Source organism: Spea bombifrons, chromosome 2 (assembly GCF_027358695.1).
Source record: "Spea bombifrons isolate aSpeBom1 chromosome 2, aSpeBom1.2.pri, whole genome shotgun sequence".
In the NCBI taxonomy this organism is placed as follows: Eukaryota; Metazoa; Chordata; class Amphibia; order Anura; family Pelobatidae; genus Spea; species Spea bombifrons.
In genome coordinates, this window is record NC_071088.1 from 130,854,390 (window position 1) to 130,878,960 (window position 24,571).

At 37.0% G+C, this 24,571-nt stretch overlaps 1 protein-coding gene across 1 annotated transcript in view; it reads right to left on the reverse strand.

The window, feature by feature from the left end:
* The window catches only part of CNTN5 (contactin 5), a 256,290-nt gene that overhangs the window by 144,983 nt on the left and 86,736 nt on the right, over positions 1 to 24,571 (reverse strand). The window contains exon 5 of the mRNA XM_053456515.1: positions 8,892 to 8,987. Within this exon, the coding sequence (XP_053312490.1) occupies positions 8,892 to 8,987 (96 nt within the window). The remainder of the gene's footprint in view (positions 1 to 8,891; positions 8,988 to 24,571) is intronic.

Consider the following 24,571-nt stretch of genomic DNA (forward strand, 5'->3'; position numbering starts at 1 on the left):
ACAAACCCAGCTTTGCATGTATAGATCAATTGAAATTCACTTGTGATCTCAGCACTGAAGGTATATATCAAATAAACAGAATCAGACATACAAATCCTGTATTTGCAGGTATACAATAATAATATATGAAACGTAGCATCGCAGGTATAGATCAAATAAATACATGGAAACAGCATTGCAGGTATTAATCAACTGAACAAGACATACAAACCCTGTATTTGCAGGTATACATAAATAATGTATGGAAACATAGCATAGCAGATATGGATCTACAGAAGAACACACAAACCCAGCTTTGCAGGTATAGATCAATTGGAATTCACATAAAAACACGGCATTAATGGTATATTTAAAACCCCCTAAATTACAGGGATAGATCACAGGTTGCACACCCAGATAACACACATACGATTTGCCATCTTTGTCCCATATACACCCTGCCTGTGCCATCTTGGTCCCCAAGGCTCAAACATCCTGCTAGTGCCATATTTGCCCTTCCACAATTATACATCTATGATACGCACAATCACATTAACTCATGTTCTCCCTCATTCAGACAAATCATCCACATATTAACACATGATCTTCCTCATTCAGACAATTCATCCACATATTAACTCATGCTCTCCCTCATTCAGACAATTCATCCACATATTAACTCATGCTCTCCCTCATTCAGACAATTCATCCATTTTAAGAAACTACGCCCCTTGGAGCTTCAAATGAGGGGCTACATGTATTTCTAGGACAAAAGTTGAGTGCACAAATAATGATGGAATATGTCGCTTTGGCTAGAAAATGTGTTTTTTCTATCCATAGCGACATGTTCATTTGTGTCTTGCGCACTCCATGTTTGTACTAGAAACACATGCAGCCCCTCATTTGATGCGCCAAGGGATGTCGTTTTTGCAAATGTGTACTTTTTGTGCCATAATTTAACTTCCTACGTGAGCAGTAATGCCACGTCAAGGCTTCAACCCTAATTACTGACCATTCACACGCTTTTCATATCTCCATTCACTCGCAGAAGCACACACCATTCTTTCCATACATTCACTCACAGACGCACACACACCATTCTTTCCCTTTACAATCCCAAAGAAATGATGGTAAAGGGAGAAAAAAAATCACTTTTACAGCAAAAATAAGTTTTGCAGTAAAAATGCAAGGCGCTCCAGGGATGAGATGGTTACTCACGTACCGCACAGGCTAAATGGCTGATTTTAATAATATTTGCAGTTCATCAGGATTTCAAAAATTGCCTCCCTCTACCGTTGGCTAAATTTAACCCCATGATCAAAGGGATCATAGGATTAAAAATTTGTATCAGCCATTTTTAAAAAGGGAATGTGACTTTTTATAGCTATATGATCGCTGTGGTAACATTGGCTACCACAGTGATCATTTAGCTAGAATACTTAAACTTTTTTTTTTTTTTTAAGTTAAACTACTTTGTTTAAATAATTTAATTTGGGGGTCTCTAGGCAATTTTGATCTTTTTTTATCTGCCTTTAGAGACCCCCAAATCATTTTTTTTACATTTTTATTTTTTTAACTTAATATTTTTTATTATTTTTTTACAAGCTATATACCGTTGGAAAGGCGAGGCGATTGCCTTTCCAATGGTATATGTTGGGGGTATGTAGCTGCTTAGATGCCTGAGATACAGGCATCTAAGCAGCATGCCCCCATACCTCTTTAACTGACAATTGTCAGTTGTTAATAAAGTTGCGCGGTGACGTCATCGCGTCATTGCGCGAGACGTCACCGGGCAGATCGGGTGGCTCCGGTGATGCCCTTCACCGGGGTAGGTGGTGATGGAGGTCCACAGACCTCCATCAAGGTAAGGTAGTGCTAGTGACGGCATGGTGCCGTCATTAGCACCTGACTGGGACTGCTAGCGACGGCACGATGCCGTCGTTAGCAGTCAAGGGGTTACAAATTCGGCGGGGGGGGGGGCAACAGGGGGGGCAAGGAATAACGTAGGGGGGGCAATTGCCCCCCCTTGCCCCCCTGTAGCGACGCCACTGCTTATCATAGAAGAGCCAGTTAAGATGACGTTTTTTTTTTGTTTTATTATTCTTTCATGGTATACATGGGGTAATATATTTTAGGGAAAACTGAAGGATTCGATTTAAAAAAAATTACCTGTAATTATAATTTATTAGCGCCTATAATAAAATAATTTAGATTTTACATTTTATTTTTATTTCTCTCTTAAAAAAATGTTAGTTGCCTCAGTCTCTTTAAAACTTTCAATAAGTATTCTTTTCACTAAACACAAACTGCAGCTTAATTGACGGCATCATGGTGTTTGAGGTCACGTATTAAACCTCTCAAGTGCAGTTAAATCTAACTTTTCCAATTCAAAGAAAAACAGACAAATTGCATTTGTTGCTTTTTTTTTTACAAACAAAGTTTAATTTCAAGCAAACCTAATTTGTTAGCTCTCATACATAATGTATTGAAGTTGTTCTGCAAAGGTTTTTAAAACTGCATAAGTTGTTTGTGAAATTGATTTTCTTTTTTTTTTTTTTGCGTCTCCGAAGCAAGACGTTTAAAGTGTGATGGGGCCGTGTTTATTTCTAACTTGAAAGGAAATGTAACAAAGGTATTTCAACTTTGTAATGAATGCCAGTATTACTTGTGCTACCTACTGCTGTAACACCGAGTACAGGATTGGCTTTGGCCACATTGCAGCCGTGTTGGAGTCTGAATATCCAGTAGAGTGAGTAACACAGAAAGAGCATTATGGGAGATGTAGTCCTGCAGCCGGACTCAAGGTTGGACACCCTTGATGTAACACATCAACCACTAACAAATATGTCAGTCCGGCTCAGCCATAAATTGTATTCCATTGAACACATGCCCAGAGAGCAACCAATAAGTGGCAGGAAAGTACCCTAATGAAATTGGGGGAGTGCTTCACGTGCATGCACACAGGGGTCTCCATAGACCACCACCTACAGCTTTTGCCAAATCAGATTGGCAGTAAATATATCACAAGGAGGAAGGAAATGTGCCCTGCACAGAAAATAGCTGTGGAAGAAGGGACAGATGCATCCAGAGGCATTCTGCACAACCCTGCCATGCAATTCCAAGGGAGATACCATAGAAATGTAAAGGGACCTTTCAGCTATCATATGCAGAACGATGAATATGATGGCTCGAGTGTCGCTTTAATGTCATGGAAACACTTAGGAACATGAATCAGCATCACTTTTTTAAAAGGGCAGTAAAAGCAGATTGTTTTCAAGGATCAGTCTCTGGGTGTTTCCACATCTTCATGCTCTCCCGGTGTTTTCACTGAGCAACTTGATCAGCAATGAACCGAGCCCCCCCCCCTTATAGTGTCGCGCCGGCAGGGTTGGCAATGTTCAAAATCGAGGGTATATCCAGACGAGTGGCTCAGTTAATAAATCAGCCCACTTCTGCCAGAGAGACTCCTCAGTCTTCACTACCCAGTCCACTTTGTAAAGGTAAACTGGTTTCTCTAAATGTCCTGGTGGCTATAAATATCTATATAGCATTGCAAGAGAAAGACTTTCCAGTAGTGGCCACTAATTTCCAAACTAGAACAACCAAGGGGAGAAATTGCCCCCTTGCCCCACCTCCTCTTACCCCTTCCCAGTGCCATGTACATGGTGGCCTGATAGACAGGTTGGAGTAGTGGGGAGAGCAAAATGGGAGACATGACTGCAGCAACACAAAAGCACTATACAAGATATTTGGTTGAGGATAGATTACATTTTTTAATACCTTTAATAACAAATTAAGAAAACTTTTTGACTTTTTATTTATTTATTTTCAAGATGATAACACGATACCGGTGCAGATCTGAAGATATATGTGAAGTTGAAGTGAAAAACAAAATATTATCTATTTATCTGATTTATTTCTAAAATTTAAATTTATGCTAATTTCTAGATTCAAAATAATTTGTATAGCACTATTTATTTTTTTCAGAAGCAATTAAGCAGACCATCTGGCACTGTTTTGTTTGTCGGTGCTCTGCATGGTGTAGAAACGACGTGGCGGAGTAGCCGTAGAACGGACTACGCATTGCAAATAAACATATGTGCACTCTGAAAATCTAGAGACCTATGGGCGCAATTAAACCAGGGAAAAACAAAGAAATAGACTGGTAATTTGTCCGTTACTTTGTTTTTATAATTAGTTGAGTATCAGATACATTTACAGTCTCTTTAAAGTTTTGTGTATTGTGTCTATAAAGTTGATTTAATAGCACCAAAATCCCATGTTAGACCAAAAAGAAATCGGAACGTCCTCAAAAGCCTCAAGTGTCGATTCACAAATTAGTTCTTTGTGTTAGTGTGGGTTTTTGATGGGTTACATTTACTTGGCAGCATTTTGAACCTCCGGACTACCATGAAACAAGCATGCAATAGACATAAGGTTGTTGACTCTAAGACGAGACCAAGGACTGGTTAAAGTTTGCTCTTTACATCAGGAAAAATAGGCAGACTAGATGAGCCTAGAGTGGTTCTTATCCGCCATCAAACTCTATGTTTCCATGTTTGTAAGTAAAAAAATTACTAGAAACTAGAAAGTGACTGATAAAAAAAAAATTAAAAAAAAATAAAAAAAAAAACTTACAAAGAAAGCAAAAGGAAACAACTTCATCTAAGAGATTCCGTTGAGTGTGCCGGACATCAGCGCGTCATAAATGGATACATTTTACATTAACTTTTCAATAATATGTTTTTGGAGTTATTTACGCAAGGAAATCTTATTTTTTTTTGTATTATTAATGAGTTTGGTGTTATTTCCAGGAGGGTTTAACCTCTGAATATACAACATCTTGTTGATAAACAAGTAAAAGGCATTTTAATAAAAAGGTCTCCAAAAAACGTGAAAAGCCTCAACAATGGAAATGAGAGTATATTTTTTTAAATTTAGCATCTTCTTAAAACAAATTAAATTTAAAATAATTAACACGCGTAGCACATCACAATACACGTAGCCAGACGTGGCACACGTAGGTTACAAATGGAACTCGGGGACTAATTAACTGAACAAAGATCATTAGTGACTAATTAACCGAAAATGGAAAAGGTCATTGACTAACACGTGGAATTAACATAGTAAACAGGACAAATACCAAAGGTTCGGGGTACTAAGAATGAAATTAAATTTAAAAAAAAATGAAAATTATAGGGAAAAATTAGGCCACCTGATTTATTTTTATTTTTAAAGCAGGAAAGGAGATAGATGAAGCATAAGGAGTTGAACCAGATTAAACGCCACTTTCTCCACCTGGGAGGATAATAAGGGTCACAGGTATGCTTATACACCTGATAGCAGCCTATAAAACTAATGCACTAAACTGTCAATTGTCAAAAGGAAATATCCCCCGGAGCAATTATGAAAATGTAGCCTCACAGTGTGTTTTGGAGTTAGTTTATCGTAACTCCAGAAGACACAAAGACAGACATATATAAGACCTCTGTATGAAACCTCACATAACGCTAGGGGTATTGGCATCCAATAGTGACCTAAAGACAAGTTACTTAATTAGCTTCATTATTTTGATTGAGCTAACAACGCTTCTGAGGAATACCCATTATTATTGTCCTGTTTGACATTCCTCCTTTTGGGTTAAGACTCACAGTTGTTAAAAGCTGTAGGGAACAGAAGATATTTAATTTTGCATCCAAGGGTAAGTACGAAACCCAAATTGTAATTTCTTCAAGGAGTGGCGTGGGTAGGATGTTTTGTGGTTAAATCATAGATCCCCCCTCATTCCTGTCCGTTCATGTCCATTCTACCTCTTTTTTTATTCAATTTGCTTATTTTTGGTGAGAACACATGGCCTTTAATGTCCCCTGAGGCAGTCTTTGGGACATGGCTATAGAAAAAGATCTGCACCTTCAGCAAGAGTAACATAACACAAGCCCCCATCAAAGGGGGTCCTTCACCACTGGGTTACATGTGTTGGAAACGAAAGGACACTAAACAGAGTTTGGCAGCACCATATGCAGAGAGCAGCGTTCAAATATCATATAGAATCACAGGAAAAAACATAACTATCTAAGGTTATTGATACATTCAAATACATATTACCATTAAATGCCACACTCAGTGATTTTGGGTTTGATATATTAGGATATATTAGGATCATTTAGATACCACATAGGTTATATTAATTTCCTTCTTATTATACAGACACAGCTTACAAAAAGATACAAAAGGAAGGACGAATCAACCATACTTATCTCTGCCTTTCAGTATGAAAAGTGTCATCACAAGCTACTCTACACTATTCTTTGGGCTGATTCATATTCAGATGCAATATTGTTCTGTTCATCTTCAATTCCGTTGTCTCAATTACCTTCACAACCTTCCCAATCCCTGAACCTTGGCACAAGCACTTGTCTACACTGCATTCACATTTCATTTTATGTGGATTAGGGAGGCTTAATATTTCACGCATGACTTCCCTGCCCTACCATAATGTCATGTCTACACAAGATCTTTAATTTCATGCTGTTTGAAAGAGGGGATGGATTTTTCCAATTGGAAATTGCGAATTGTGGTAGGAAGATGTATCTGGGTGGCAAAGTGTTAGGTGCATTTTACTGAAATATTTCATTAAAGTCGATTGCTTATTACAGAAATATACATACCAATGGCAATATATTTGCATACAGCCTCGTTTAATATCCAGGATAATTTGCTTAACTACTCCAATGCATCTTACAGCAAATTTAGAATGAGGCAGAGCTGAAAATTCTCTAGGGAACCTGATCACTGCAGAGCTTGAGCCAGAAGGGGTGCTAGTAAACTAGGAGACCTCAAAAACAAGGCTAGATCAAGCCCAATGAAGTATTTCAAGTATTGAAGACTAGTAATACAAATGAACTTGTAAGTTCAGGGACTGGAGTGGACCAACATGTCATGGGAAAACCAATGGACAAACAAATCACTTTGAGCATTGAGTTGAGTGGAAATGTTGGAGCCATGATATATGAAACACTCCGCTTTCCCACACATCCCAAGGAAAAGTTGATTGGTTCCCACCACAGATTCCTTATGATGGTAACACATTTTTAAATAATTCAATGATCATCATTCTTGCCACAAGATGTTTCAATTATTGACATCTATCTGTGTAGAACATGGTAGAGTCAACTGCACTTACACACTCAAGTACTTTTCACCAGAATAGTTTGAGTGTCAAATTTTCTGCGGATACTTTTCTGCTAAAAAAAATGCTCTTTAAAAATAGATTTTGAGGTTATATTTTTTAGAAAAATGTCTGCAATTTTGAATCATAAACTTATTTAATAGTCAAAAGAATGTTGTCAGAAGTGAGAGGGTATACTGTTGTCAGAAGTGAGAGGGTATACTGTAAGTAAGCAGTGATAGTAAGTTTCTGATTAAACATTTGACTGAAAACATTTCAGCATGGACAAATCATTCTGATGAGTTTTCAACAAGGATATCTTTAGGAAAAGATTGGAAATGTTTTTTTGACCCAAGAGAGCATCGATCGTTTTTCTTTTTCAATAGACGGAAGTTGTTGATCCAGGGACCAGTAAAACCGCAATTTACATACAGAAAGCAATTTTAAGCAAAATAAGCTGGAAATCTTAAGTAGAGAATGGGTTATTCTACTGAAATGTGCTTGTCTATCACATAGCTAAATTATTTTAGCGATACATTTGTAACGAGTTACTGAGTGATATCGCCTATGCTTTATCCAACTTACATCTAAAAGAAATGCTAAACATTTGAAAGCCATGAATATGCATAGATACTGTAAATAGGCCAAATGAATGATGTTTAATTAAAATATAATGTGTACTGAGCATTAACCTCATATTTCAAGTGACAGCTTCACTTCAAAGAAATCTATCACAGACTTGTCATGTCTTATGCATTATGCATGATTCCCAGACAGCAGAAACGTCTGAGCGTCTCACAGTCCATCCTATGCACATAACCAACTAAAAGATAAATGCAGACATTAAATAATTACATTGAAGACCCTAACCGAGTTCTCATGACAATACAAGTGGCCTTTTTAATTCCTTGGCTACCCATTAAGGGATTATTAAAATCCTGGTAGCTATTCCACGTGGTCTTGAAGGATTTTTACAAACTTGTTTCCGTTATATAGGATTGGAACTTCTCTGTGTAATTAACACATAAGCTGGGTTTGCAATGCATATAAACGTATATATCTAAGCAATTTTTCAGAAATGCTGTATCTACACTATTGGCCAGGGTTCAGAACTAAATCATGCAACAGCTCTTCCTTGCCATTGATACTGCGCGTATGTGCAGAGTCCTTGTTATCAGGTAGTCTCCTTCCGAATGGCCCCATTGTCTCACTTATTTTTTATGTTTTTTTCAAAGATACAGGGCTCCTGGTAAGGCGTTATGAAGTTGAAGATTGGGTAAAGATCTCCCCTGTAACTCACCAGCAACAGAGGAGCTGTAGGTTAGCCTCGAATACATCACTATCCAGGTGATAGCGGACATGGGGTCAGGAGGTGAAGCAATATATATATATATATATATATATATATATATATAGATATATATATATATATATATATATATATATATATATATATGGCCTAGGACGTGAACAAGGTAGAATTTTAGCTGTGGGGATTGTGGCTTTAAGCTAGGTTAAAGTTGTGATGATTCTCATCTGAAGTTAATTATCTCAATATAAGTTGTATCTGATGTCTTGATCAAACATCCTTTGTGATAGCAGTCAAATTAGTCAATATAAAATGAAAGGTGGTTCATTTCAAAAGGACTCTATAGGATTTGAATTATGAAAGTAACACGTGTTGCTATCGTGATAATTTGTTAAATGAGTAGGGAAAAAAAGGCACATAGGTAGCACAGCGTACCTGGAGAATGATGTGGCGGGGAACACATTAGCACAACGCCTTGGCCTTCTCTTACCGACACTGCGCTCCTTACCCGGCCGCTAAAATTCCCGAGATCTGTGAATACAAGAAAAAAAATCAATCAGTATGTAGGCATGCCAAATGTGTGTATATATATATATATATATATATATATATATATATATATATATATATATATATAACTACTGTACATTTAGATCATTACAATAACACACTTTTCAGTATGTGGCATTATATTTCACTTATACCAAAAATCATCACTATCTTATTTTAATTATTTTTAATTACTTCTCTAGCCTTCTATAAAGGTATAGGGTTGTAGCGTGTTAGCCATAGAAAGAAGATAATTCGGTAAAGATAATATCTTTATTGGCTGATGTATAATGCATTGCAACCTTTTGCGACTACCTAGGTCTCTTCTTCAGACCTTAAGAAGAGACCTAGATAGCCATGAAAGCTTCCCACCCTTCTTTATCTTGATGATTTCACTCTTCCCCTCAAATATATTCAGCAATAGCCGGCTAACTTTGACCTTTGACTGGTTACTTAATCCCCAATTCCTTAGGGATCTAATTCTAATTATTTATATAGCTAATTGTATTAAACTCAGAGTCAGAGATAAAGAAGCATCTCATTGAATTTCCATCTAGTGAGGGACGAGTTGCTTCACGCATTTCAGTCAACGCTTTCAGAAGCACCTTTTCATTGGGGGTATTCCTAAGCCAACCTTATCCTTTGTGAATACACCTTACAATTTGGTACAGCATACACAGTAAACACAGTATATACATGGAAAAAAACATATAGAACAGTATATATATATGGAACACACATCGCAGTAGAATCTGGCAACGCAGAGTGTTTTTGAGAGTTGTCCTCCTTATCTCGCTGGACAGTTTAAGTGCTGTCAAACTATTTTGTTGACCCATGAGAAAACCAATACAATATTTATCCTGCAAACATTTTTTTTCCCTTCTTAATCCAAATTGATTTTTTTCATAGCCCACTTTGCCTTTTTGTGGGGTCAACCTTATGTTGAAACGTGACAGCAAAGATTGATAGGAATAGAGATTTTCAATGTACATATTTAGCAGAAACAGCTTACGCGGCAATTGTAACGTTTCATAGAATTGTGTACACTGCAAATCCTTTAATCAATCCGCACTATAAAACTTTACAAGAACCATCGGCAACAAATTCCTAAAGAGAAACAGATGTGGCGATAAAGAATTCGATGTTATGCTCCTATATGTTTATTTCATGGAGTCGGTGGCTATGAATCATAAATGTAATTCTGAAACACATTTTTACCATGGAAAGCGTAGAATTTTTACTATTTCAACGAGTGCCAAATGTAATTGGAGTTGATTTACAAAACCGTTCCAGACGTAAAAACAAAACTGTAAATGCACAACGTTTTCTATAATGCGACAGTCGCAGAAAAAAGCAGATATAAATAAAAAGGTACAATATCGTACCATAAGAAACAGCAAATTTATTTTATAATGGAATATTATATATTTTGAATACCCCCAAAAACCAACCAAGAAACAGTTAAAGGAAATAACGTGTGTATTTTTTTGTGCTATATTTTTATTTATTTTTATTTTCACGTGTAACAGTTCTTCTTTAAGGAATTGTTGTTCAGATCATAGCAGTTTAAGTGACATGAATTTTTACCTAAATTTGTCTTGGATCAAGACAATTGTACCCAATTAAAACATTTAAACATTTGAGCTTCCACCATTTATTTAAAAGAAAAATTACACTGTAATTTCTGTTTTATTTCTGGGGATTTTTTTTTTTTTTTTTTTTTTTTTTTATACAAAAGCTGTTCTAGCCCATATCTTATCTGTTATCTAAGTAATTTAAGGTTTCGGTTTGGTAAAAAGATAACACAAATGTAATGAGATTAAACTTTCTAATCACCAGAGTTCGTATGGTAAGTTTTTATGACAAGCTATAGCTCTCTGCCGCTATTATGTGGAGATTAGTTCAGATATTTCTTAGATGTGTGAAAATCTGTAAAAAAAACATTGTTAAAGGATAGGAATTTACGGGTATACGGGATTTTTTTTTTTTTTTTTTAATAGTCTGCCGAGACATTTGATATATTAAATGTCATTATTAAAGTCAAACAGGATTTGATTATTGAAACAAAGGAAGAAAGAACACTTGATATAAAAATTGCCTATTTTAATTCAGTTTAAATCCTGTACTGTGGAAACTCATTATTCTGTAAATTTCACAAAGCTTTAACGTTGGTAAATTTAGTGCTAGACGTGTATATGTGTTCGTCACAATGTCCTACAGCCCTAAAGTCACAACAATGTTGAGGCACAGCAATATATATATATATATATATATATATATATATATATACACATATATATATATATATATATATGTATATATATATATATATATATAAAACTTAAATTACATACATTATCCCTCTTACAAATACCTCAGTTACACAAATAGCTGTAAATAGGCCATGAATTTACCTTAATATGCCTCTGTTGAGCCCTTCCCCATACCCATGTTTATCCACCTAAAAAAAAAGTGGCCCACTTTGGCCCTTTAGAATGTTGGGAGGTTTCTCCCTTCACTTAAATAAAGTCAAAGCATATTAGTGCCTCTGGAAAACCTAATACAGTATATTCCCTCAAATTCTACAGGCCTACACAGGAAGTGAGCTCCTCCTAAAAGGAAACAGAACGTATTTTCTCGTAATCTCAAAAAAAAATGAACACGGTAAAAAAAAATAAAAAACGTTGTTTTGCCTCCTTACGTTAAAACGTATCTATGTTTTCCCAGGGGTATTTGGAGGGAAACCGCTCCACCTCCGAAAAGCCACATTTTCTTAACCAGTTTCATAATAATGTTAACGTTTCAACCAATCTCACTTAATGTGAATCAAGAAACAAAATCAAAACGTTATAAAACAGTTTACTTCTTACTTTACAACCCGCTGAGAAGTATAAAACACGATGGATAACCCATATTAAAACTAGGTTTTTATTCAAATTTTGTACTAGAGAGCAATAAGTGATTAGTATGTATGCTTAAGCACATATTCCCATTTATAATGTCCTGCAAAGCTTAAAATGAGCCTTCTTTAAGATTTTGTTCATTTTTATTTTATACGAGGACAGTATTAAAGCTGTATGGGGATTCATTAGCATTCCCACAAAGGGAACAAACTCCATTTAAACTTTAAGTTGGCGATCCATTAAGAGCAATAGCCATTTGTTGGGGAAATAATGTCTGTCTGTTGATTTAATACTAGCTATTAATGAAACATAATTTTGTAAGCACAATATATAAATATGAGGTAGCATGTTTAATAGGTTGATTAAATAATTTGTTATATATTTTAGTATATAAATTTTATGAGGTAAGGTAGAGGAGGTTGCGTTTTTAAGCTACATTAACAAACTAATGGGGGTGATGACATTGGCAGAAGGCTATATTGCTGCAGTAACTTTCGAACAACTAAGCAACCACAAGTAATGTGTTGACTTAGTACCCTCAAATCGAAGGTTCTCAAATAAAACGCCAGCTAATAGTGAAGATCGGTTAGGAAAAAACACAAGAGTGTATTGTAGCTCAAGGACATTAGTGTCTGGACTTGGGCTTAGATTGACATTTTGCCATTAGGAGTGGTGGCCCATGAGCATACATGGAAGCTCTCCAGGTTTGAGCCGGAGTCTCTTGGTGAAGCTCTGCTTCTCCAGCTCTCCAAGTCACTGTCCTGTTGTGTTTAGCCTCTCTTCCAGCTCTTTGAAGGCACCTCAGGGCTTGTCCTGCCCATATCCTTGGTTAACTCAACCAAACCTTCCCTACACCGCTCATGGCTACCACCACATTCACATAAAATCATTCCCTCAAAAGATTAGATCTTTGAGTGGCCCACCCTGGGAAGTTCATATGTTTGCTGTGAGGTGGGTGCTGAAATTGCTGACCATACCTCCTATTGCCCCACACAAAATCCAACATATTATATAAAGCCTCTTAAATGACCATTACGAAGTTACATAGGTTCCTAGGATGCTAGTTTAAATTTCATTTTAAGTAGACAGCATGAATTGAGAAAAATATGAATTTTTAAAAGAAAAATTCATATGTACACATCACGATTAACATGGAGTGTCAAACCTTCTTATGCTAAAAGAAAACAATATTGTAGGGTTACAAAAAACATGCCTCTAAGAAATTCCAGTGGTGAATTCATAATAGTATTTTAATTTGTTTGTTGTTTTTTTACCTGGAAAGAAAAAAAAAACTTTTTAGAAGGCCATTGACACATGTGCATTGAAGAGCAGGAGTCTGGAAAGATGGATCTTCTGCAAGGCAATGAGCTGTAGGCAAGGAACAAGACTAAATATTGGGTGAAAAAAAGTACAGTATAAGGTGACTAGCATATACCTTAAAATGCATATGATGTATAGAGTGTACCTTTAAATATAAAAACCAGAATGTGTACATATGGATATACTAAAATAATGAAGGAAACATAATTGTTCTCCATCTGGTACACTAAATAGCATCTGACTAATTTCGACTTTGCTTAGACATGTGGCAGATGTCAGGTGATAAAGAAAGGAAACGCACAAGGAGGGAATGTGATCACAACTTCTACTTTTTCTGAAGTTACTTCTACTTCTGAGCAAGGTCCTGACCCTGGTAAAACTGAAAAGGTTTGGTTTTCAGAACAGAAACGTTCCGCTAGTGAACGTTCTATCTACCCTTCTTATCTCAGCCTCATGGAGAGATATGAAAGAATGACTTTCATTGACTTTTTTCTTCCGTCTTCTTCTTATAAGTAGAGATCTCTTTCAGAAACAGAAATGCCAGTAGAAACCATCAAACTGGAAAATTCATTCTTCTCTCCTCCTGCGATTTTAAGACTTATCTGCTTCAAACCCTCCCATTGTCAAAAAAAAGACGACGCCATCACTCAATGTCAAACGGAAATCAACAGCCAACAAAAAAAAATAGAAAATCAAAGTTTCCTCCTGCTGCGCCAGGTAATCACACAATGTTAAGCTTCATCTTAAGAATTCTCAAAAAAAAATGTTTTGCCTTTAAATAAATACAGCCAGAGGGCTGTATGCATTTTATAAGGATTATCTTGGTATCCAATTCAATTGTATGAATAACTATGGACATCTTGTCATTCAGAGGTTTTTTTATATAAAAGACAACATTCTTGCTGCAGGCAGGTCTGGGCTTTTTTTTTTTTTTTTTGTAATTTGAGAAGCCAAAAATATTCTAGATCACACACGGCACAGGGAGGGTTAAGTGAAAATATTGGTCAAAAAGCAAAATAAAACAAAGGAAAACAACACAAAAAATTGAGCTAATGTATATATTTCATATTTTGTTGGCGTAACATGATGGTGTCACCATGATGCGGCTCAAGCTTCCTTCTAGATATTCAGTCAATCAAAATATAATTTTTGGTTTACCAATCTCATTGTTCAGTCGTTGAAACTCACTCGTAGTAAACAGCTCCTTTGTATATTGGATTGCAAGCAATACCTGCCCTGTACTACCCTTTCATTTTGTTGCTTGGACTCATGGCGTACTGTTTCCTTCTACAAGGGAGACCTTTAATCTCCCAAACCGCCCAGCTTACATTACAAAGGACTGTGTCAGGTCAACACAACCTTCATAGAGCCTTCCCAGTGGTGTGCTTCTTTAAGAAAGGCAGACGCACCCAATAGCCATGAAAATCAGGCTACAGAGAAGGTATAGCATTAGTTATATTGTACAAACGTCTGCCTTTTGTTATTAAAAAGAAAGTTTGCAGTAGACTTGTGTATTGGTATTTGGGAGAACATGAAAATGAACTCAAATGTTGCATTTTTGTTGTTCAAACCAAATACCAAATAAACTAATATGGCGGCGGGTAAACGTACACGAAGGCAAAGAAGCAAAACAAGAAGAATCTTCGTTTCTTTGTAAATATTTTCTACCTAATCTCCTTGGTCCCATCCCCATCTCCCTGGTCCCATCCCCCCCACACAAGTGATGCCAGAGGAGGTCCCTGCCGCCGACATATAGAGTCGCTCTTATGGACCTTTAACTCCTGGCGGCGAAGCCCATGGTCTCACCAGGTCAAGTTGCTCCACGGTGTACCTTGTCCTGCCCTTTGCCAGAGGGACTCAAACATACGTTAAGCCATACTGTTACCGGAATGCCCTGCTCTTGTGAGTTTACAATCTATTAGGGGGTTGAGGGACAATGAGACGGTATAATTTACAAAGATAATAGTAATAAAAACAGGGTACTTTCTGGAGTTTAGAAAGAATTTTAATCATGTAGCCATAACAAACATGACTATCTCTGATTCTGCATCTCAGGCGTGCTGAGACCTCCAGCTGACCATAAAGCATTTCACATACAAAGGCAACAATGCACGGTACTCCCACTGAGAGGGCCACAGGTGGGCGAATTTCACACATAAATGTGTCTAGTATCATTGTCCTTGATGTTTTTCCTTTTAATTTCCCACCTCATGACACTGTGTTGCTGGAACCTTTCAGGAATAATACAATTCCAGAATGTTATGTAACTATGAAACCAATATATAATAACATCATTATACTTGGAACAAAAAATAGTAAGCTCTCATTCCAGTAGCAAAACACAAGTTAAAAAAAAAATGTAGAAAACAAAGAAAAATGCAAACAATATAAAATAATTAGACTGAAAAAGAAGTTCTAGTGTAGCTTTTTCTATTAAATTTATATCCAAGAAAATAGACCACTGCCAATGCAAATATAAACGGTATAAAATCAACGGCAATATTTTTGTATATTTGGCCACCTTAAGACGCCATCATCCTACAGAAGAAAATGATGAAACTTAATTAATCTTTGTTATGGCTAGAAACAAAGATGGATATTCACGAAACATTAACCCCTTAAGGACAATGGGCGGTCCCAAAACCCATTGAAAACAATGCATTTTGAGCCCGTACATGTACGGGCTTTGTCATTAAGGGGTTAAAATACCTTTGCAATAACGTTATAGAGATTGAGAATGGAATAGAACAGCAGCAAATTTATATAAACATATGTGATATGTTTTCCTTTGCAAGGGCAGTTTATTTTTTTTTTTTATTTTTTTTTAACCCCATATTTGTTAATTTATAAATTTACGAAGTAGAGGTAGACAAGCTGGGGAACACAGTGGTTGACCTGAGCGGTGGACAAGGTTGGTTTTCCTGCTATAATCAGTCCTTGGTCTTGTCTTAGAGTTTGGATATCCATATGCCTATCCCATACATGTTTAAATTCCCTTACTGTACTAACTTCTCTACACCTCTCTCAGTAAAGTAAAACTCCCTTACATTACATATTGGGAAGGACACAGTAAGGACAGGCTTATAGCTTAGTCTGGCTTACTTTCATCAAGCAAATGTAAACCAAGGCGTAAGCTCACATCTGCCTAGACAACCATGACAGTCGGACAAAGAGACAGATCAACGTGCATGCATGTACAACCAGCACCAAACATGAAGCAAAAGAACTTAAAAGATAAAATGTAAATATTCACCTGTAAAACTTTCCCGATTATAGTATATTAATAAGTATATTTTGGGTTTGGAATATATTTGCATGCGCATAGAGACACGATTTTCCTTTCTTTTTGAAAGTTCAAAGTCAAATTTTCCCTCGGACACGAAATTGCATACTGCATGAGACATCCCTTAATTCACACACCGTCTTTTTTATCAAGCACAAAGTTGCCTTTTTTTTATTCCCTTTCTTCTTTCAAAAGATATTTCGAAATATCTCAAGTCGTCTGTTTTAAATTCTTCTAATCTTGAGCATTCATGAAGGCATTGTCGGGTGCTATCGGCTCGAGCAAGGTAATTTTCCTGGTTCTATTAATTAATTGCTTAAAACAGTTTTTGTGTTGTGAGGCTTTTGTAACTAATGAAAATAATTTGCATCCCATGCCTGGATTACTTTATTATAATATATTTAATACCATCCCCTAAGTTACTTAATAGAACATCTTTAAGGCTTCGATTTAAAGGGACTTGGTTACCTAACAAGCGCTTAAAGTGTGCGTAGAGCATCGGTGATCTGGTAATAGACTGTACTATGTGCAAGAATGACCAGAAAGCAAAATCTAAAGCAAATGCATAGATCAAGAGAAAATGGGTGTAAAATATGTCCGCACCATGAAGCACCATATGCAAATTAACCACTGTATCAAAAAATACATTTGCATGCTGTAGTTGTATGAGGTTTAACATGTTAACATGTTTGATAGAGACGATAACGTGAGCCTTGGAGTCCATTACAGCAGAAATCTAAGGATAGCTTTGTAGGCTATTTATTATTATTCATTAATGTAGCTCCATCATATTCTGGAGCGCTGTACAGTAAAATAGGACATAACATACTTAGAGGGACAAAAGGTAAGGAGAGTCCTTGACTTTTGTCATATCACAAGGAAGAAATACTGCTAGCACCCCATGGACATTTCATTCCAAACAAGTATGGATGACCCGCTCCACAAATCACAAAGTAACAATAGAAAGGTTCCAGAGGCCTGCTTGAATAAAGGTCTGGTCTGTGAATTCCCCATGGAAGGACCATGTCTAGATGAATTCAGATTAGCACAGGGCATTAGTCTAATTCCCATAAATACTTTATGACGTATAGGCATAATGACTAAGCATGAAGGTGCGAAACGCGTCAGGGGATTCTACTTGTCCTCACCTTGTACTCCTATACACTCCACGTGGATTAAAAATAAAGCATTTATGGAAATTGGACTAATATCCTTGGATTTCTGTGACGTTATTTTCCTTCTGTTTCTACTGAAACAGAATTGCTAGTATACCAGGTGTGTATATATATAGATATATATATATATATAGTTTTACTTAACTAACTAAATAGTGCTGGTTTCAATATGGTTGAAAGGGGGGAATTTAAGATTAAATATGACTTTTTCACCCATACACGTCTGGTGAAGCGTTACCCTCTACAAAGAGACAGCTTGTAATTTTTTAATGACGGGTGCATTTTAATGAGAAGGTATTTTTCAGTCTCCTTTAGGCATCTGCGTGGGTATTACTCCATTGCCACGATGCTACCGCTTTCAGCACATGTTTCTCTTGTACCAGGTGTTTAAATATATGTTGGATCAATATTCATTTTATCGTAACAACCACAAATAACGTGGACAGCCAGGCAATTTAAAGTCTAAGATGAAAACAAAATAAAATCCTACACAACACAATTTGATTGAAAGGAACTAAAGTGGATGAACTCATCTTCTGAAATCCTAAATAGAGATCATTCGTGTGCGTTTGAAGCTAAAATGCGGGTGCCCTCCTATAATGTAAATCCAGAATAAATCATACCATCAAGGCGAAATGAGAGTATTCAGGAAAAAAAAAACCTTCTTTTCTGAATATACTCATCTCGAAGGCCAATTTCCTTATGATTACAAACACTTGGTAAAGGTCACTTAAAAAGTGTAAAATGGAAAGTGACGAGCAGTTGTCTCGGCTGCACATTTTAGAACACCCGAGAGATTGCAGAGAATCGCAGCCTGCTGGAAACAAACTCAGTAAGTGCGGGTTTCAATGAATACACAGGAAAATAAGATTCAGACTAGAAAATAAACACAATTTCCTAGTGTAAATAATACACATTTTCAGTATTTGTTGACCAAGAACACTGACACTGCATGGAGCACTAAAAGTTTTTTTTTTTTTTTATTTGAAATCTGTATATATTGTGAAATTTTCTGGTGCAGGTGCTGGGGGTCCAAGTGTCCTTACTCTCCGCAACCTAAAGAGTTTTCCCTCCTCTCTTTTCTTTTGTCCTCTCCAGTGCTTTTTGTTTGATCTGGTTTATCTCTTTTCTTTTTTCTGTTTTCTCCTCTCGATTTTATATTCACTCATTTCTCATTTTTTCCTTCTCTTTTCTCATCACTCACTTTTCTCTGCTAAACCAAACAAATTAGCTGCCACAAGTAAAATCCTCAGCCACATCTTAAGGCACAACTTTTAACCCCTTAAGGACAATGGGTGGTCCCAAAACCCATGTACGGGCTTTGTCATTAAGGGGTTAAAGAGCGTCCAGGAAACAGCTTGGCGGAAAGCGACGACCCTATAGTGCACAGAGCAGAGGTAGCTGAAGGATGTTGGTAAACCTGTTGGTATAGGCCCTTTACAACTATCTGTAAGTAATATGGAGCCAGTTTATTACATACACCTTGCTAGTACCGGGTTGGACCCCCCTTTGCCTTCAGAACTGCCTTCATTCTTCGTGGCATACTTTCTACAAGGTGCTGGAAATATTCCTCAGAGATTTTGGTCCATATGGACATGATGGCATCACGCAGTTGCTGCAGATTTGTCGGCTGCACATCCATGACGCAAATCTCCCGTTCCACCACATCCTAAAGGTGCTCTATTGGATTGAGATCTGGTGACTGTGGAGGCCGTTGGAGTTCAGTGAACTCATTGTCATGTTCAAGAAACCAGTTTGAGATGTGAGCTTTGTGACATGGTGCATTATCCTGCGGGAAGTAGTACACTGTGGTCATAAAGGGATAGACATTGTCAGCAACAATACTCAGGTAGGCTGTCATGTTTAAACAATGCTCAATTGGTACTAAGGGGCCCAAAGCGTGTACAAGGCAGGATGGATCAATGCTTTCATGTTGTTTACACCAAAGTCTGACCCTGCCATCTGAATGTCGCAGCTGGAATCGAGACTCATCAGACCAGGCAACATTCTTCCAGTCTTCCATTGTCCAATTTTGGACAACCTGTCCGAATTGTAGCCTTAATTTTCTGTTCTTAGCTGACAGGAGCAGCACCCGGTGGGGTCTTCTGCTGCTGTAGCCCATCTGCTTCAAGGTTCGATGTGTTGTGCGTTCAGAGATGGAATTCTGCATACCTTGGTTGTAATGAGTGGTTATTTGAGTTACTCGAACCAGTCTGCCCATTCTCCTCTGACATCAACAAGGCATTTCCGTCCACACAACTGCCGCTCACTGGATATTTTCTCTTTTTCAAGAAACTAGTAATATTAACAGTACAGAGAATCCGCAAGGTTATAAACAAGCCGTTATGTACAGTAAATTAGCTTCTTACTTTTAGGTAAAAATTTAATCTTTACTATTTAATCATCAAGAAAAAATCTGCATGAAATGCCCCAGGTCTACCTTTGGATGGTAGATGGAATTTGCTAGCTGGGAACCCTAAATCCAAATTCCTTAAACCAGTGCATTAAATAAATATAATATAATATCTTAAGTGAAAGATGGCTTTTGGTGCTAGATCTGTTTATTTTGAAGTATTTTTTTTTTTGCTTAGTACGTACTTTACAGCAAATTATTCTTAATTTGGAAAATTCCTAAGGTAGGCCATTTTTCCCCCGTCTCCCTACAGCCACAGAAAGGATAACATGAACGCAGAAAAGGAGCATCCTCAGAGGTAGAGACACAGTCTGCCAGACACATTTGCTTGAATTATAGAGGTCAAGTGAAACCAGGGGCTATTAACTGAAGCAGAAAGAGCTGTGTTTCAGTGGAAAGCGATAGTTATTTTTTTTTTTCCCCTCGCACAAAGTTACTGGAAATCTATGAATTGACAAGCAATTGAAAAAGGCACGAATAAACCTGGCATATTTTTTTCCAATTTGTTTGTCATACTGTCAGTGACAAACACGATTCATTCGTTTGCGTTCTAACCTTCGTAGACATACCAGCTCTCCGACTGCATGCGTGTCAATAAGGAAAGCAAGAAACGAAGGAATTAGAAAGGAAATTTACATTTTTTTTTTAGTTTACATTAAAAAGTTCAGAGTACAATATAGGGATATACGTTTTATAAATGTTTAGAATATGTATTTATGAACATAGCCTTATTGGATCTCTTGGGGCACTATATATATATACGCAATGTAATAATAATAATAATAATAATAATACATATATATATATATATATATATATATATATATACTCCCAAGTGTTCCTTTTTAGGGATCAGTTCCTCTTTGGGGGCCAAATCCCTCTGCCCCTCTTTTTTTTTCCTCCCGATGTCACTTTATGCGTCACAATAATATGTATATTTCACAAAAGTATCTCTCTGGCCATTTCAGCTGTTAGGGGGTACGTTTAGTAGATGGTTTTATAGATCAGATTAGTTACGGAGGGCATCATATAAAGAGACCAAGATCCACAAAGGCAAATAATGATGCAATGAGTGATCTAATAAAAAAAAATATGTCTTATCAAAAGGAATATTGTGAGATTTCTTCCAGTCTTTCAAGTATTTTTAGTTTTTAATCTAGTTTATTGTTATATATTAGATACATATATATGACATCATTATATTACATATAGTTACTGATGTAACCATGCATTGTACAGGGCTGATCAGTATCTTCTTTAAGGAGAAGCGTACTGGAAAACTGCACATTTTTGCGATTAATGGATTTCTTCGATGCCAGACTTTTCATGTGCATTTAAAGCTTACATCACAAACGCAACAGATTCTCTGTATAATAAGAATTACAGCTTAAGGTAACGCGGCATACATCACAGGCGGGAATTAAATCATCTCACGCCACTCACCAGAGAAATCTAACACATTTTAAATGTCCAGGCCCGCTGCATTGTTACCTAAACATGGCTAATTATAACGTGCCACGCTGGTATTGGAACCAAAACCTAGGAGAATATCACTAATAACGTAAGGATTGGTACAAGGTTAGTGCGCGAAACACTTGGCAGTTAATATGACAAGGTACCTACGCACTTTACATAATTTAATGAATAAGATTCCCAGACTATATTTTAATGTCGTTAACTTTCTAAAAATTCCAAGAAAAGAGATAATGATTGCAGAAATCTATATTTCTAATTATCTGGAACTCGGATTACATTCTGAAATTAAACCCGATGGATAACGTTGGGTCGATAGATGGGTCTTAAAGGTACATGCGTGCAGTGGTGAATGGGATAAGTTATCCTGACTAAGAAGAAACCAAGGAATGGTTAAGGTCTGACTTTTTACATTAGAAAAAATGGGCAGATTAGACGGGTTGAACGGTTCTTATTTCCCATCAAATTCTGTTATTTATACTACACCTTACTATGCTACATATTCATGAAAAACGTCCCTATTTACGTTGACTTTGTAATGTGTAATTAGTTACAAAGTCATTAATAAAAAGTAATTAGTTACATGAGTTGGGGAACTGGTGACTAGGAACCGACATTGTAAGGGTCAAAAATTAGATAAGGCAAAAAGCACTACAGATTTTAAATATTATTGAAAAAGAACTGGCAAATCAGTGGTCTTTGCCCCTCATCTCCTGATGTGTCCATGTATTAACATATATTTGTTATGTATGTGTTAACTGCCCCATTTCAATTGTAGAGGGCTGCGTGATTTGTTGGCACTTAATAAATAAAATGTAATAATAATAATTCCATAGTGAAAATTAGGGTCTAATAAGATACTGGGGCCTGATTAGAGGATTCCACAATTGAATAGGATATAAATAGGAGATAAAGAACATAAAGATAGAGATAAAATCTCTATTTTTTGCACCGCAATCTGTACGAGGATTGCTATTCATTATATTTATCTTCGGCGGAGTGAAAATGCAGCATCATGGGCAATAACCAATAAGAAAGCAGGAGGACAAACATTTTTTGTTAAATTTATTTTAAACACTTTTCAGTTAACAAAAATAACAAACAATTATGACCCCTGAAGTATCGCTCATTAAAACACAGAAGGGATAATTGGCACATAATCTGAAGGTCTCCTTCACCTGGGACAACAAATGGAATCATGTTCCAAGCAAGATAAAGAGATCACGAGAGCAGGTCGACCCAACCCCAAACACAGCATAGAATAATTTGTTACTCTAGGGGGAGTAAGCATTTAGTTCAACCTAGCCTGGTGAGGAAACATTGAGTGTCTATCCAAGACTGTCCATGACCATACCTGACAAAAGAGCTACAGAATTTGATGTGGCTATATAACATAAATAATAATAAATAATTTTCAAGAGAATCTAGCTGGAGCTCTCCTTCTGGGGCAGTGGCTTCATGGGGAGGGAGGAGCAGTCACGGAAGGTGTGGGAATATTTCCATAATGGGCGAGTCAGCCATCATGTAAAGACAAGACTAGGCATGGACACCCTTAAATTAACTAGGGGTAGATGAAGTGAACACGGCACAGTGCGATTATCCTGTCTAGAGAAAAGGGAAGGTAAACAAGAGACCCATGGAAGCAGCGCTTTCCCCGAAGACTCTGGGTCAGATCCAATGAGTTCCCACGTATGCCCATGACCCACCCTGAGGGAAATCATCCAGTACTAGAGGTATTTACCGTATTTCCCCATGTATAAGACACACCCTTTTTAGAAAAATTTGGGGTCTAAAAATTGGATGCGTCTTATACAGTGGTGGTAGATTTATTTATTTTTTTTTTAACTAAAAAGCGGACCTGCTGCTTACCTTGATCCACCGCGGCTGCACAGGAACCCAGTGGAGTCACGTGAATGTACATCACATGACTCCGCTCAGTTGCTGTTCCTGCTCGAGCAAGGCAGAGGGGAAACAGAGGCCCCCACGGAAGTCGGTGAGCGGCAGCATAAGATCTGCAGTTCAGGTAAGGTGGGGGAGTAAATCAATGTATGTATGTATGTATGTGTGTGTGTGTGTGTTAGCATGGATCCGTGTGTAGGGGGCACAGGGAGGGGGAACAGGGAGGCTGAAAGTGATGTGCATGTACTGGCTGCCTGAGCATGATAGGAGTGCGATTGCTAACAGTTGCTAGCAGCTAACATCAATCACACTTATATCATGCCCAGGCAGCCAGTACAATAACTTTATGTAACTTTTTTTTTTTAATTTCGGCCCCCCAAAATAGGGGTGTGTCTTATACAAGGGAGCATCTTATACTTGGGGAAATACGGTAATACAGGCTCTGCAAGCTAGGAGGCCTGGGGGCTTTAAGCACGGAAAGAAAAAGGTAACACACTGGATGCAAAATCACTGCAAAGCTAACAAGATAAAAAGTATATTTTTTTACCATAATATATTACAATAAGAAAAAAAAACTTAAACTTCTTTTCCCTTCCTGCAGATGATAATGACCAAAAACTAAAAACATTCGAGGACTACATTTTTTTATGGGACTATAGAATTCTGCTCCTCCTGCGTGGAATGAGGAGAAACACATTTTACCAGCAATGTCTTTCTCCTGCTATGTGTGTATGCGACACGCAAACAGTTATACAACATAACCGATACCAAAATTACCTGTCATATATAGTTTAGCCGCAAAGAATTGAACAACCAAGGTACTTACTGAAAATATGGATTTTAAAACAAAAATAAAGGGAATACACATGAGTATGGTGTGAAAACGAAATGCTGTCCATCAGGCTGTCCCATGGCTCCACTACAATATTGTCTTGTATTTGCAAGCTTGCACCGTCCTTGTAAAATACATATCCTTAAACAAATGTCAAGATCCCGTACTTGGATTTAAAACACAGGCATAAATTATAGAACAGCGTAGCGCATGGACATTTCCAAAGCACATACTGTAGCCTGCATCTGATATTTACGCAGGTCACACG